Source organism: Saccostrea echinata, unplaced genomic scaffold (genome assembly GCF_033153115.1).
Source record: "Saccostrea echinata isolate AGI-Se365-2 ecotype Australia unplaced genomic scaffold, CSIRO_AGI_Sech_v1 ptg000009l, whole genome shotgun sequence".
NCBI classification, from domain to species: domain Eukaryota; kingdom Metazoa; phylum Mollusca; class Bivalvia; order Ostreida; family Ostreidae; genus Saccostrea; species Saccostrea echinata.
This window is the reverse complement of record NW_026889758.1, coordinates 44,024,693-44,042,348: the sequence shown is the minus strand read 5'-3', so window position 1 is coordinate 44,042,348 and position 17,656 is coordinate 44,024,693. Positions and strand designations below refer to the sequence as shown.

Below are 17,656 nucleotides of genomic sequence, written 5' to 3'. Positions count from 1 at the left end.
CGTATCAAACCCATAAAAAATTCTTGACAAGCAAAAAAAAAAGGTGTAGTCCTTACCCAAACGTGGGAAAAAAACCCCTATTATTTCGTGGTGGTGATAGTGTGGTCTACGTTTTCAGGGGTGGAAGGGGGGGTTCAAAGTCATTTTTTATTTGATGATTCAGTATATACATTTAATAACTCTGAAAATTCCAGCCATCCCCCCACCCGACCCCCCCCCCCCTTTAGATCCGCGCATGGACAATGATTAACCGGTAAATCGATTGATCGGTCGGAAAGATCGTAATTTTCATAATCGGAAAGTCAAAATATTAATAGTTTTTGCCTCAGTATATATACATTTCAATAATGTTTCTATCTTTTAAAGTTAGAAATATTAAGTAGCATGTTTAAAATTGAAATGCGACAATCGACCAAAATCTAAGATTAAATATTGCAAGATTTATACAAAGAACGACAACTCAAAAAGTATACCCAGCTAACTTGAAGAAAATTCAAATCATGACCATAGACCACGAATGAAAAAAAATCTTTATGTCAGTGGAAGAAGCTACAGTTGGCCTTTGAATGAAATTTCCGAACAAAATTAACAGGTAGAGACGCTTATCAGAAAATAAGTAGGAGGGGTATCGAGCTAATGCTTATGTAGTGTATATACATGCATGTATATAAATTATATAAAACTAAGTACGCGATGTGTTATGTGAACTTTACTTATTACATATAATTGTCTGTCGGTAGATTGACAATTTTCCATTACCCTTTTCTCTGATATATTTTGAATGTCTCTGAAAACTATATTCTCAAAATACTTTTCAAATTATTTTCAAAATCATATAAAGATGGTAAAAAGATACTGTATTTGAACCAATAACGTCATCAATTATTCTTCGTATACAATTTTGCCAACAAGTTTTTCCATTTCCTGCAAGTTTTTCATCTTCTGAATATGCATGCATGTTGTAAAAGCAAGTTTCAGTTCTCCTGATTTGAAACAAATTTCTGTAATCTGTAATAATATCTATATAATAATTTATATATTCTGAAATCAATGGGAGGAGAAATTAGAAGCTTTATTATGAACCCCTAAAATGTCTTTAAAGATGAAAATTCAAGTTGATTTTTTTTTCAGATGGAGTTTTGTCAAAGTCTTTTGTCATTTATGTTTAAAATCACTTACTCAAGTTTCCGAAGCATAAGTCAAAATTGGTATAATGCATGATTCGTATATCTTAAATTGAAGCTTTCCCGAGTGACTGAGTTTGTTTGATAGTTTTGATTTGATTGTAAATTATACCTTCCTTGCTCTACCTGCTAAATTCTCACATGCATTTTTCAATTTACCATTATTTTTGGGACAACACCCACATATTTATATTCGTCAATAAAATCAATATCTTCTTTATACCTCATTGTTTTCAAGATTCTTGCTATGGAAAATACCATAGCATTAGTTCTGTGTGGATTAACTTCTATCTTCCAGTCACAACAGCCCATCTGCTGATTCTGATATAAGAAATAAATCGTCTACAAAAAAAATAAGCTGTTTATGTGAATGTTGTTCAGTTTAACAGGGCATGTTTTTGAGAAAGCTAAATATTTTTGTAAAATCATCAATAAATATGCTAAAAAGTGTCGGACTCTAATTGTCTCCCTGTTTCACTTCACGATTGTAGGAGAAAAAGTCAATTTGAACATTTGATTGTTTCATAGCACATACAGTAGTAGAATATTTATTTATTTATTTAATTATTTATTTATCTTTTTATTTATTTATTTATTTATTTATCTATTTATTTATTGTTGTAGTTGTTTCTCAATGATTAAAACCATCTCTTTAAATTATAATTTTTATTTGTGTGATGATCGTAAAAAAAACAAAAAAAAACAAACAAAAAAAAAAAAAACAAAAAAACAAAAAAACAAAAAAACAAAAAAAACAAAAACGGATCATAAACTTTGTTTTGTGATCGGGATCGATGTTACAATAAACTTTGAACTAACCCACATTTGCTCACCCTGCTGTCTGCAAATTCCTATCTGTCGTCTGATTGTCAGCTTGACATCATTAGTGAGATGTGTAGTTTCTACATACTGATCCATTAAAACAAAGGTAAGTATGTATTTTTTAAGAATCATGTCAAAGAGAACTTAAAGAGTTCGACTGTAACGGACATACTGTGCTGAGTTAAGCTGTTATTAGCAAACAAATACACAATATTTTTAATCAGAGACATCGTGTTTAAAGGTAGAACGTTCTCCAAATTGACCTTATCATTAAACCACAGATATTTTATCTATTAGCAAATGTTTAAAATTCAGTGATCGTACAACACACTGAACATACTGCACTACACTTGCCAGTGTTTGATGAAGTTGAATTGTTTTTCAGAAAGTTAACATGCTTATTATTATTTCAGGGTAGAGCAGCTGGAGAGTACATTTTTTTGACTTCATATTTCGGAATTTGCACAGAAATACCTGAAATTAAGAGGTTGCTTGAATTTTAATCATTTGAAAAGTCTGAAGTAATTTAAATGTTCATTCATATGATTATAAGAATTTCTGAACTCTTGTCTGAAAGTAACTCTATATATCCTCTTTTGCAGCAACACAAAACGAAATTGAGAAAAAATGCCAAGTACCAGGGATAAAATTTTGATGGGCCTCGGAGGGGTTGCGGGTGTGTCTGTGGCAGCATGGCAGACAATGTTTCCATGGCTTAAGTATGACCTGCAGTACATGAAGTATGGAAAAGGGATTGGACAGAGATTGGCACAAGATGTAGCAAAGGGGAGATATATAATTGACATGTTTGAAGATAGTGTTGAGAAATTCCCCAAGAAACCCATGATCATATTTGAGGACAGAGAGTATACCTATGAGTTCATAAATGAACAAGCCAAAAAAGTGGCCAATATTGCGTATGAGTGGAATTTTCAGATTGGAGAGACAGTTGCCTTAGTTTGTCAGAATTCCCCAGCATTTGCTTGGACATTTTTAGGTAATTAAAATAACTTACTGATGCTGAATTGCTGAAATTTGCGGTTGGTCAAGCCGACCAATTTATATTTAAAACAGTGACTAAATCTGCATCCAGTAGTCTTCCGTCAAGTGACCAAATTTTTCCCAAAGTCTTTGATGAAAAAAATGAGTAATTTATTATGAATTGGTGATTTAGTGTATGCATAGGAAACTGCATGGTTCTCCAAGAATATCCTGATTTTTAACTCACCAGGATGAAATTGAGACAAGCTTATGAATATATATGCTATACTTCCAATGTTGGTGTTGGCGTCCCAGTGAAAGTTTTAGGAGCAGTTCTCATTCCCAAGTAACTATAAGCCCTACTGGACCAAACTTGCATGGTTCATGCATCACAGGATTGATATACTTTACCTGACTTACTCCAGATGCAGGATATGACCTACATACCCTGAATGAGAGACCAGGTTAAAGTTTTTGGAACAAGTTACAGGGGTCTAGAATTTTTTTTTAAAACTGCTTGACCATGGGAAAGCGCTGTCTGAAATTTCACTCTCCCAACTCCTAAATCCACTTGGCCAAGAAAATAAAATAAGACAATTAGCATTTTGTTGAATATAGTAATATTCTGAATTATTTTATAATTATTTTTTATTTACTAAACACCAAAACCCATCACATGTTTGTTTATTTAATTCCTAATGTAATGTAATTCTTTATGTAAAATATTTTCATCAAAACAGCTAGGAAAATAGATTTTTTTTACCCATGTATACTTTAACTGAGATACAGTTCGCAATCAGTTATAATTACTGATCAGATCAGTTTCATTTTTAGCTCACCTGAGCTGAAAACTCTGAAGAATTTTTTTTTATCATCCATTGTCTGGCATCCGTCTGTAAACTTTATTGACTTCTTAAGAACCAATGGGTGGATTTTCACAAAACTTAAATTGGCATAGAGCATCCCTGGGTAAAGGGGATTCTAAATTTTTCAAATAAAAAGCCAAACCCCATTCCAAGAGGAGATAATCAAGAAAAGGCAAAAATAGGGTGGGGTCATTAAAAAATCTTCATCTCAAGAAATACTAAGCCAGAAAAAATGAAACGTATGTGGAAGCTTCCTGAGGTAGTGTAGATTGTAAATTTTTCAAATCATGACCCCTGGGGGTAGGATGGGGCCACAGTAGGGAATCAAAATTTTACATTGAAATGTATAGAGAAAAATCTTTAAAAATTTTCTCAAAAATAACTGGACTGGAAAAGACAAAAGTTATGCAAAAGCTTCTTGAGGTTATGTAGATTGTAAATTATGTAAATCATTACCTCTGGGACTAGGGTGAGGCCACATAGGGGATGAAAGTTTTACATTGAAATATATAGGAAAAATCGAGATTCTCAAGAACCACGAACCAGAAAAGATGAAGCTTATGTGAACCAGAAAAGATGAAGCTTATGTAGAAGCTTCCTGAAGAATCATAGATTCTAAATTGTTCAAATCATGATCCTCTGCGATAGTGTGGGGCCACAATCACTCGGCACACCTCAGCCGATTCGTACCTCATCATGAAGGTGACGGAATCAGCCGAGGTTTGCCGAATGGGGCCACAATAGGGGATGAAATTTTTACATTAATATATGACATTTTTTTTTTTCAAAAAATGCTAGGTTCGGAAAGGTGAAAGTTATATGGAAGCTTCCTGAAGAAGTTCTCAATTTTTCAAATCCTGACCCATGGGTTTAGGGTGGGGCCACATTAAAGGATGAAAGTTTACATTGCAATGTATGCAAGAAAAATCTTTTTCTCAAGAACCATTGGGTCAGAAAAGATGAAACTTATTTAAAAGCTTTCTGGGGAAGTGTAGATTCTACCTCTTGGGGGCAAGATGGGGATCAAAATTTTACATTGAAATATCTAAGAAAATTTTTTTACATTGAAATACATATATATAAGAAAAGTCTAGAAAAGATGAAACTTATGTGAAAGCTTCCCTAATTTAGATTGTAAAGTGTTTAAATCATGGACTCAGAGGTAGGGTCAGAGTTTCCAAAAACCAGATATTACTATCAATCATTTTGACTGACGACTTAATGTGTTCTACCGTCTGAAGCAAATTCTATCAGTCCGAATAAATTGTAGTATATCATAATTCATGATGTAATTTAAAAAAAAAAAAAGGCACTGGTTGGGACTGGTCATGTCATTTCACCTGAAAGTATAGGGGCCACAATAGGGCATCAGAGTTTTGCGTGGAACTATATATGATTTTTTTTTTTTCAAAATGCTGATTATCTGTGGTAAATCTGGTATGATTATTACGTACACATGATGTACAAAATGGTTTCCCCTGTTGAAATGGTATCCCACCATGTTTTCTATGCCACAGCCAATACTTGCCACAGTCCACTTGACATGTAAATGCAACATTTTTTGGGTAAGAGGGTTAATGTTTTTCTTCCCATAATTTTTAAAAATCAGCAGTTATGTAAGTAACTGAAAATGCACATGAAAATGTGACTGAATTCCCAAAGTAATGTGAGTGTACCCATGCAATGGTCTTGACAACTTTATCATTTATTCATAAGAAAAAGAAAAAACCAAAATGTAAAATATTTTGATTTTTAAGGAATGTTAAAAAAAATGCATTTTAAAAACCATTCTGCAAATATATTTCAGGATGAAAAACTATAAGTACGGGTATCAGGGCATCTTAAAAATGCATGTTTTTGATATTTTTAATTTTAATTCTATTAAATGCAAATCTTTTATGATACAATGTGGTATCATTGCAAGATATCATATTAGTTTCAATTTATTTTCCTGCCAGATTAAAGGAAATTTGAAAAAAATTTAAAATGTCTTTGAATTGTCCCTTTTGTTTCAAAAACTTCAAACTATCTTGGATCATGAAAAGAAAATTTTTACATGAAAAAAATTTAATTTCAAGCTTCATTTTAAGACTTATTCAAATAAATGATAATTTCAGTAGTTACTAATCCTGGCTTAGGGATGAATCCTTAAATAGGGTTTTTAAGAAATGACTTCACTACAGAGTCATGCAAAGGAGTTCTGGTATTTCACTCTCATTGCTGGCAGTAGATTCTAGCTATTGGTAATTCATTTTGACAGTTTATTTATACTACATGTATTTATGATCATTTTTTCACATTTCAGGGCTTCAGAAAGTTGGTTTAGCTGTGGCATTCATAAATTATAACAACAAAGGAAAGCCTCTTCTACACTCAATCACAGTCAGTAAAGCAAAAGCACTAATTATTGGAACAGGTTAATATCATTGCTCTTACCCTCTGGATATTCAGAACCTGAACTTTTGTTGCACAGTAAATTTTTCAGCACTTGAAACCTTTTTTGCACAGTAAAGATACTAGAGTATATATATGTTCTGTCTCCATAATTATTACACTGAGACCATCTTTAAAAAAAAAAGTTTGTTTGCCCTCTCCCGACTGACTGACTGAAAACGGCCCTTAACTCAAAACTTTTTTTTAACCCCCAGGAAATGATTATTTTTTATTAATTCCAGTTTTCTCATTCCATTAATAAGTATTTAAATTTCACATTTGCAGGTGTTTTTAAATAAGAAAAATTTTCCACCTTACATGTATACCTACCAACCCAATTTTTTTTAATCCTGATTCGGGAGAGGGCAAGCAAACATTAAAATTGGCCTGATCGATAGTTAAAATTTCATGAAATGTTGGATAAACTGTATTATACAAGTCCATTTATCCAAATTCTAGACAATAATAAATTAATTATGGACTTTTGAGGTGGCTAATTTGGTTGATATTGAGCAGGAAAAAGCCAACCATTTTAACTATACCTTAAAAATCTATAACGGTATATACATGTATTACATGTACTATAGAAGCTGACTTGCAGATTAATGCTAGGATTATCAGCTGCTTAATAATATGAATTTTTTTTTATATGGAATCTCATTAGTAATGTAGAGATTTTTTTTTTTAAGGTGATGAACTGTTCCATTCTGTTGAGGAGATCCGTCCAGAACTAAACATTCCATTATATTTATATGGTACTTCTGGCAATAATGTTCATGAAGGTTACATTTCAATGGATGACCTTTTGCTTAATGCCCCTGGGGCTGAAATCTGCCGGAGCTGTAGAAGTAGTTTCACTTTGGTCACCCCTTGTATCTACATATTTACATCAGGAACAACAGGTAACATTATTTGTTCACCTCAGCTGAAAACTCAAGTAAGCTTTTTTGATCACATTTTGTCTATCTGTCCTTCTGTCTAGCTGTCTGTCTGTCTGTAAACTTTTCACATTTTCGGCTTCTTCTCCAGAACCATTTGGGCAATTTCAATTAAATTTGACACAAAGAATTCTTGGGTGAAGGGGATTAAAGTTTGATCAAATGAAGGGCCACATAGTCTTTCAAGGGGGAGATAATTAAGAATAAGTGAAAATTCAGTGGTATCTTTTAAAAATCTTCTCAAGAACTATTTGGCCAAAAAAGTTCAAACTTATGTGAAATCTTCATTACATAGTGTAAATTCAAATTTGTTCAAATCACTTCTACTCACGAACAGCAAAATCATGAATAGTTGTATTTATGTGGAAGCATCCTCAGGTAGTGTAGATTCAAGTTTGTTCAAATCATTACCCCACAATGGGCAATCAAAGTTTTGCAGAGGATATATAGGAAAAATTTGTAAATATCTTCTCAAGAACAAAAATACCAAATTCAGTCTTATTTCTATGGATTCTTAGTTATAAAATTTTAGATTTGATTCATGTCACCATTGCTATTTGAAAGAGAGCAGTCATTTCATTAATATTATGTTAAAGTGGTACACTTCCCAACAATTTTTTATGACGTCGAGCTCTTGGAGCTCGAACGTCATCTAGCAAGCGCCCAGTTGACATCGCGACCGGATATGTACGCGACCGAATGTGTCAGTCAATGCATCCGCAATAGCAAATAGCAATAGCTCTAAACCAATTTCTTTGAAAACGCTCAAAATGAATAATAGTTTGAAAATAAAATTGCATCAACTATATCTGCAATTAATTCTATTGCAAAACAACAATATTATGTTTTATTCTCACACAAGAAAAATGTGATGGTTGTTGCGGATGAATTTCTACAGAAAGGGTGCGTTGAATGACATGAATAACATTTCGGAACGATAACCGTGTAACATAACACAACAGGAGGTAAAATAATTACAAAATTACATAAACACGAATACTACAAGACTAAAAAGATTGAATTTCTAAATCTTAGCTTTACTTATAAAATCTTCTAACCAACTCTATCCTAAAAGCCGATGATATTGACCAGTATTACTGTATTTCTCCATTTCCTCCATTTCCCAGTATACCGTATACCACGCCCGATCGTAACTCGATCGTAATTGTAACAGAACAGAGTCTTGGTTGTAGTTTAGATGCAATCACTAATACAACGCTTTGACATTGGCAATTAGAAAAAATTTTATATAAATTCATGAAATCCTTCATAGTTCTTCAACTGACTGAAAAGAATTTAGCATGAACATGTTCAACGGTGTCTGGTCAATTCGAACCCTGCTCCATTCGGACCATGACATAAGACCCCACACTGTAATTGTGATATTTTGTTTAAAACTATTTTTTTTATTATGTCTCCTGGGTCACTCACTTGACTTATTGCTATCTTCAAATTCAAAATGATCTTTTGAAATTGTTTTTCTTCTTCGACGTCATTGAAGCCTTTCAGGCTTTTGATTTTTTTTCTGATCTGAGTGAAACTTTGTAATTATGTAGACGAAATAAGGATACACAATTCTGATAATTGATTTTAGATACTAATTGATGAATGGATGTTGCTCCTTTTACTGGAATCAGATGTTATTTTTTTAATTTGAATTCGTCATTTTCTTTATATGCAGTTTTTGAGGTCCGATATAAGTGTACATTATGTGAAGAGTTATTTGCATTGATTTTATCAGTACATGTATTCTAAATCAATTTGCTGATATCACTAAAAGTAGAGTTAGGCTTATCTCTTAATTTACGTTAAATTGTTTCAAAATTGATTTAACATGCTGGTCCTTTCTATCTAATCTAAATTACAAGAACTAATTAAAAAAAGAAATGTTGTACGACTCATCCCTTTATCAGGATTGTTTCAAGTCCAGTGGAAGTGCAGTCTATCAGAGAACTTATTTTTTTTCTCAAGGTTTGCCCAAGCCAGCCATATTGAATCAAGGAAAGTGTATTGGCTACTCTAAGTTCCTGCAGATTGGTATGGTAACGCCAGAGGACAGAGTATATACCACTACACCACTTTATCACAGTGCTGCCACCCTGGCTCTGTTTAGTGTCATGGATACAGGTTAGATAACTCATACACAGACTTCCAAAGCTACTAAATTTGGAACTCATTAAGTACATTGTTCTAATACAGTTAGGGGCTGTATCAATATGTACCAATATTCAAGAATGTATCGTATAAAAAAATCACTTCCAATACATATTGCACAGGCAGTTTTTTTTTTAAAATTCTGTGAAAAAGTTGAGAATTTCAATCACCAAAGATTATATTTAACAATTTTGAATTGAAAATGATCAATATATAATGATGTAATCATTAAAGGGGTCTGGGCACAGGTGCTTTGTTTACAATTTTAAAGTCTATTTTTATTCAAAAAACTTCAAATTAATGATTTTGAACTTACATGAATATTCTAAGAATTCAATAACAATGGCATTCTTCATAACATCACATCAAACACCTGGGTTTGTAAACAGGGCTCGAGCTCTGTCATTGTTAGTGTTTATGTTTTACCGAGTGTGTTCAATTTGTTTTGTCTGCACACATCACTGAGCACAGACTAACAATACTGGTGAGTTGGTTTTGCTTTCTCGCAATTTTACTCTGAACTCTCTGGATTAATTTTTCATATTTTTCATTAATACACAACAAAATTTCTACTTTTCTTAAGTGTTATGGATAAAGTTTACTTTGTGAAAGTGCAAGGATATGTGTCAATCAAACACATTCCGGAATTCGTAGTTCAATTAATTTCCAGGTAAAAGAAGTTTTTAAGCATGCTTTTAATATATCCCGGTGTGAAATGCTCTACCTACATTTGTCATGATATTTTACAGAAATTTTCAGAAAATATGAGCTTAAATCTGTGTCCCAGCTCCTTTAAGGAGATAGCACATCTTAAATAATTATTTAAAAATTCATGGACAATTTTATTTTAACATGTTGATTTTACAGTTGTTAAAAGTTTGAATTTGAAATGTAATTTGTAATGAGAGTTAGACAAGAACTTCAAAAAGAGTTATAAAACACTTAGTTTTTATGAAATTCATGCATGAAATAATTTATAAGACTCTTTTGATAGGCTTGTTAAGGAATCCAATGTGGCATATCGCTTGATAAAATATTGTAATGTACAATTTTTTGCTCGATACACAACCCTAAATACAGTATCATTATTTTGCATGATCATAGTGTCACAATTTACTTGTTTTATACTTTGGAGAAAATATTGCAGTACTGTACTTTTTTGTCATAATTCAATGATTTTGTATTGCATGTACTTCAATTTTGTTCCAGGGAGTATTTAGTTATAATAACATTGCTTCTATATTAGTAATTAAATTAAATTTTCTCTCTATACATGTATATCTATCTGCTATTGGTTTGAACACTGTTGATGAAGTGAACATGTTCTTCTTGTATCAATTTCTATAATCTTACAAATGTAACATTACATGTACATGCATGTTTTAATGTTCATCTATGTTTATCTATATGTAAAATCCTTTAGAGCTTTCTTTGTTGTGGTATGTGGTTATGCTACTTTTTCAGGTGCTACAATGGTTCTCAGAATCAGATTCTCTGCATCACATTATTTTGAGGAATGTAGAAGGCACAAAGTAACCATTGCTCAATATATTGGAGAATTAGCCAGATATCTCTTGCATGTTCCAGAGGTATGCCTACTAACTAAAGTTAAAGAGGATTTAACCATCATTTTCTTTTTCTAACAATATGGCACATCAGATAAGACAATTAATGTACAAAGTGAACAATAATGCATAATTATAGTAGACCTGGTGCATTACATGTATATACAGTTGGACTTTGGTATCTCAAACACTGATATCTCAAATACCATGGATATGTTGAAGTGATTTGGAGGTCCCAACCCCTTATTCTTTAAGTATTTTACCCTGGATATCTCGAATCCTCTGATATCTTGAAGTTTTTCCTCGGCCCTGTGTGTATATATATATATATATATATACAGTAAAACTTATCTAATCCGGACACAACTGGTTCCAAAAAAATTGGCCCGATTAGACAAGATTCCGGATTAGACAAGATTTAAAACAATTGAATTTACTGCAAGGGACTTAAAGTTTACACCGTATTAGACAAGATTTCAGATTACACAATATCCGGATTAGACAAGTTTTGCTGTATATATATTAGGGATGGCAATTTGTAACCGATTACTCGGTCGGAACGATGGTAATCAGTTAGAAAATCTGTAATCGGTTAATCTGAAAAATTGAAATATGTGTAAGTTTGAATGCAATTTTCTTAAAATTCATTTTTAAACCAGAATCCTCTGCAAAAACCTTGATAATTTACAGCTTTCATTTTTTAATTTTATGCTGATTTTGAGGTAATTATGGGTCTCCGGATTGAAATCTCTGGTTAATTGGCCATTTTGTGAAGTGTTAATTACTGTTTAAACACTGTATCTGTCATCAGAAGTGCACTGTAATTCTTTGATGATATTAATCAAATCAGCATTGAGCTCTGTGAATTGGTATGTGTTTCTTTTGCTGTTATCTATCAAATCATATTATTAAACAAACACTGTAAATTGAGTGATATAGTCCAGACTTGGTTCTGGTATTACAGAATGAACTAGTGTGACATCTGCTCTAGAAAATTATCAGTGTCTGATTCCTAAGGCAGGTTTTATGATTTTCTTCATTTTTAGCTCTTCTGGTCTCTGTAGGAAAGTTGAAGGTAGTGCCTGCCTGCATTCATGCCAGTACTCACGGTTGTAAACATTTTAACCTGCTACATGTTTCATACATCAATTAATGAATGCATTTTCATTTATCACTTTCTCTGTATCTATTTGTATGTTAAATGCATACATATACAGGGACAAGGCACAATGTCTACTTGACTTACTTCACAAAAGAAACTAATATTTTACAAAAAATATTGGATTAAATTACACAAACACTGTAAATTCAATCAATCCTAGTTGTTTTCCTGGCACGAGTGCTTCTTATATCCCTTTAGATATGTCTTAGGATAAGCACATCATCGTCTTAAAGTTCAGACAAAGATTAGGAAGTCTCCTAATATAGGATAACTTCACTGGCCTCACTTTAGACTATGATTATATTTCGTAAGTTCATCCTAAGATATGTCTTAGTCCTAAGATAGCTTCAAAAGCATGCCTGCAGATTTTCACTATCATTACAGAAATTCGAAACTTAAAATTGTTCCTTTTTAATAATTCCAGTCAGGGGGCACATGTGATTTTCAAACATTTCTTTTGTGTATTATTGATTTTTTAGAGTCCTGAGGATGGAAATCACTGCATCAGATTTATGATAGGAAATGGGCTCAGATCAGACATATGGGAAAAATTTCAGACGAGGTTTAAGATTCCAAAAATCATAGAGTTCTTTGGAGCTTCAGAAGGGACCGTTGCTTTTGTGAATACGTGGGGGAAAGTAGGAGCCTGTGGGAGACTGTCCCCATTCCTGGTGAGTTTGAAGGAGACTGATATGTCAGACTGTAACTAAACAAAAGTTGTAATAAGAGACATGACCATAACAATTTGAATTCAGATTACCATTGTCTGGTAAATAAAGCTGATGATTTTCTCACATCATATCTGATAATGTTTGACAGTGTATATGTACATGACATAATGTATCTTGTATTTTTGAAAAAGGCTTGTTATACTCACTACTGGTTCTGATTGTGAGACATACCTGTAGATTCTAGAAGAATTGCTCTGAGACTGATGACAAAATCATTTTTACAGAATAGGTTGGCACCAGCCAAATCATATTTAGTGCGTTATGATCCAAACACTGAGACTCCATTGAGAAACAAAGAAGGACGATGCATTCCTTGCAAAATAGGTAAATGGACTTTTTTTGTTGAGAGAAGTTCATTCTCTTTTCAGGTCACTTGAGTCAGTCAGTTCTCATGCATTGTGTAGAAAACTGAAAAAAAATATTTATCTTTTTCTCTCACATTTTGTCAGAACTAAATGTGTGCATTTTGATAGTCTATGTATATAGGATGTGTACCATCTATAGGCAGAGGGAAACAAAAATTTCTAAGACCTAACTCCAGGGCCTACGGGAAGGGTCCAAAAATTCTGCCTGTTACACCAAGGAAAGCTATTTTTGTCCCCTGCTTTCACTAAAAATGGGGGAGATTAAGTTGGGTCTGTCTGTCCATCTGTCTGCCTGTCTGTATTTCTGTCTGTGTGTAACACTTTCTTTTCTGGCAATATCTGGAGAAGCCTTTGAGCCTTTGCTATGAAATTTTATATCACAACTCCCTATGATATAAAGAAGACCCTTATCAATTTTGAGGTCAAAAGGGCAGAGGTCAAGATCATAAATTCAGTTTGTGTGTAACACTTTCTTTTCCAGAAAATATCTTTAAAATCAATGAAATCATATAATACAACTCCTTTTCCTAATGGCTTAAAGAAGACCCCTTTTGATTTTGAGATCAAAGGTCATAAATTCATACATTGCAAATAACATTTTCTAGAATATAACTTTAGTTTTCTTTGGGCTTTCTTTGTTAAAATTTAATATCACAACTCCCTAGGGCCTAAAGAAGAACCCTATAGATTTTGAGGTCAAAAAGTCAGTGGTCAAGGTCATTAATTCATACATTTTGTCTGTGTAAACTTTTTTTTTTCAAGAAATAGTTTTTTTCAAAACTACATCTTAAAAATACTTTGAGGTTTTGAATGTTATATTACAACTCCCCATGACCTTAAAAATCCAAGAGTCCAAAGGCCAAGGTCAGAAATATATACATGTATTACATTTATAGTTTTCAGATAATAATTTTATTATACCCCACGCAACAAGTTGCAACTTGAATATTCAAATCAATTTACAATTAACAAATTTGGAGGATTAGATACTAGACCAATTTTAATTCCAAGTTGAATCTCATATATTTCACATATAATGTTTCAAAAGAAAAGTTGGCAAGAATGATACATATGGTAGGAACCCTAACCGTATAGAACACATCTATCTTTATCCATACTGTATATTAATTTAAACATTGAACAGGTGAGCCAGGTCTTCTTATTGGAGGAATGGCTAACCCAGCTCTGTTCAAAGATGGCTTTTATCTCGGAGGCAAAGCAATTAATGAGAAGAAATATGTTAGAAATGCCTTTCAAGAGGGAGATGCCTTCTTTAATTATGGAGACTTGATGTATGTTGACAAGGATTACTTCTTATATTTCAAAGATCGAGTTGGAGATACTTTTAGGTGCGTATGTCCTAAATGACATTTACACCATGAATTTTTGTCTCTTGTTATCTATTCATTAATCTTATGAAATTGACTCTCCAAGAGTTATTTATTTATATTCAAACCCAATTTTAATTTTTATCAGGTGGAAAGGTGAAAACGTGTCCACAAATGAAGTAGCCAATATTCTGACAGGACTACCTTTCATACAAGATGCTAATGTATATGGAGTAGAAGTACCAGGTCAGTTCATTCTTCTTCCTCTTACAGACCAGTTTATAATGATAAGTAAATCTTCAAGCAGAGGATATTCATTGATATAGAAATGGATAATAAAACACATCTATTGCTACATGTATCATGCTTATAGTGAACATATTGTGTTATACCAGTGTCATATTGTGTCTTAAGAAGTGCAAAATAATAAAATATCTCTTGCCTGGTAGACACAGCAGATTATAAATAAATGTACATGTTTACCAGTATAAGACTGTTTCCATCTGTCATTGTGCTGCATCAGGCGTTAACATTTGAACATTTTCAGCTTCTTCTCTGGAATTGCTAAATGAATTTCAACTAATTTTGGTATAAAGCATCTATGAGGGAGACACGATCTGTAAATTTCATGGTTCTTGCCCACAAGGGGCCTGAAGGGTGGGGCCAAAACCATCAAAATTAATGCAATCTTCAAAAATCTTCTTTACTCCGCGACATCAAACAGTCAAACTGTTAGCATAATTGTAATAAGCATTGAGCCCTCTACCACAATTTAGAAATTCATGGCCCCTGGATCAGGGGTTCTGTGCTAGAGAGGAGCTCTGTTGATCATATAGTAAAAATGCATAAATTCTTCAAAAAGCTTCTTCTCTCCCCCTTTAAACTTAGCAGACAAAATAGGTGCATAGATATGATGAGCAAGGGTGTCTTTTTCCAAAATTATATAATTCATGGCCTCTGGATAGGGGTCCTAGTGCTATTGTGGGGCTCTATTAATCATATGGTGAAAATGAATAAAAATCTTCTTCTAGACTCTTGAGTAGCAAAGAAGGTAAGTGCATGGTTATAGTAAGAAAGAGCGCCTCTTCCAAAATTGAGAAATTCATGGCCCCTGGATCTGGGTTCTGGTGTTATGATGGGGCTTTATTGATCATAATGTGAAAATGCATAAAAATCTTTTTCTCTGCTCCTGGGTATATAGCAGAGAAACTAAGTATATGGTTATGGTGATCAAGGGTGTCATTTCCAATTATTTCATGGCCCCTGGGTCTGCTTTTAGATGCCCTAAAAGGTTTGTTATAGCTATATCCTACTGTATAAAAGTATTTTTATAGTTTAGATTGTGAGGGAATTGTTATGTGATGAAGTATTAGGAAGGCTGTAAATGTAACGTACTGCTTCTTACATGTAAGCACAATATGAAATTGAGTACATTTATTTATTTAAAGATATGATATTTTATTCAATAGGTAATGATGGTCGAGCTGGAATGGCAGGAATTTTACTGAAGAAAAATGTAGAGTTTCACACAGACCTGCTCCCCAAGATCTACCACCACTGTGAAGAGAACCTGCCACACTATGCTCAGCCATTATTCCTCCGATTCATCAAAGAGATGCCACTTACAGTCACTCACAAACAGAGGAAAGTGGAATACGTGAAGGAAGCATTCAACCCAGCCGTCATCACTGATCCTCTCTTCCGTATTTCACCAGAAACAAAAACCTATGTTCCACTCAACACTGAAAATATTGCTCAGTTTTTGGCAAAAGCACGGTTGTGATTGGAACAACATTTCCAAGTTCAAATTATGGTCGCTATTTTCTATTTTAAAAGACTTCTATGTATAAGAACATGTAAATTGTGATGCAAGAAGAAAAAGGTTCATATATTTTTTAACTGGTAGGTGCTATATTTTTTTTACATGTACCAGTGTCGTATTTATTGAAACAAAGAGTTTCATAGCAATGATATATTTTATATCTGTCAAAAGAGTTTGAAGAAATTTATTTAAATAATTTTTAATTTTTTTGAATACCTGGTAATTGTGAAATCCAGTTAATTTAAATTTAAGTTTATATGTAAATTAACTAGTAAATGCTTAATTTACTGAAAATGTGGTGATGAAAATAAGTGCACATGTACAAATATAAAGCCTAACTGGGAAATATCAGTATTAAACAAAGTTTTTTTTTTTTTTTTTTTTTTTTTAATTAAGGTTTGAAATGAGCAGTTTGTTCCTCCCTTCATTACCAGTGAATTTCAAGTACATGTATGAATTTTTTAAAATGCATGCACTTATTAAAGATGAAATATAGATTGTTTTAAGGCCAAAAGGGAACTTGAATTTTGTAACACTATAACAAAGCAATATTTGCTGATACATTTATATCCATGTTTTATTGTATTAAAGCAGTATAGTCCATACCAGTAATTTTGCATAATTTTGACTTTGATTGATGTACATGAAGAAAAAACTGTCTCTGAGAATACTTGTGAAGTTTGTAATGTACAATGTACCGTGTACATGCATTCTGTAAGCATGTTGGTAAGCAAAGATTTGATGAATACTTATCATCATTGATGTATACATACATGTACAACACCTAATGAAAATTGAGATGATACTATTGATGAACTTTCATGCTTTTAAGTTGAACGAATCATGTTTAAAAATCTATTCTTATACAGGTTCATGTCTGAAAATGCTGCTTTGCACACACAGATTCTTTGTTTTGATTCTGTTTGTAGCTACAATGATTTACATTGTTATAAATGTAATTTTCTTTTTTTTCCCCATGTAATCTAAAATCATTAAATAATCAGGATTGCTGTAACTTTGGCCAAGAAGAGAGAGTACATTTGAAAATTTTTTTCTCAAAATGTATGCAGTTACAGACTATATTGCTTTAAGTGTTACATGTATGTATAGTGTAAACAAACTTTTATAGACTTTTGTTCAATATTTTAATATGTATATTGTATAAATTATCTTGTTACAATTACACAATTATACATGTGTATTGATTTATAAATGCATGGAGATATGCATTGTTGATTATTTATCCTTGGTAATTATAGTATCTGTGATTCCATTTTTATCTTTTATTTTACATCATGTTAAATA

At 32.5% G+C, this 17,656-nt stretch overlaps 1 protein-coding gene across 1 annotated transcript; it reads left to right on the top strand.

Moving 5' to 3' along the window:
- The first annotated feature begins 2,024 nt into the window (after positions 1–2,024).
- On the top strand, positions 2,025–17,656 carry LOC133182584 (long-chain fatty acid transport protein 2-like). Its single transcript, XM_061317432.1, has 12 exons — positions 2,025–2,112; positions 2,420–2,493; positions 2,609–3,003; positions 6,159–6,269; positions 6,976–7,188; positions 9,196–9,351; positions 10,843–10,967; positions 12,585–12,776; positions 13,061–13,160; positions 14,346–14,550; positions 14,678–14,775; positions 15,999–17,656. Exons 3-12 carry the CDS (start codon positions 2,634–2,636, stop codon positions 16,310–16,312), a joined length of 1,884 nt encoding a protein of 627 aa, XP_061173416.1. The 5' UTR covers positions 2,025–2,112; positions 2,420–2,493; positions 2,609–2,633; the 3' UTR covers positions 16,313–17,656.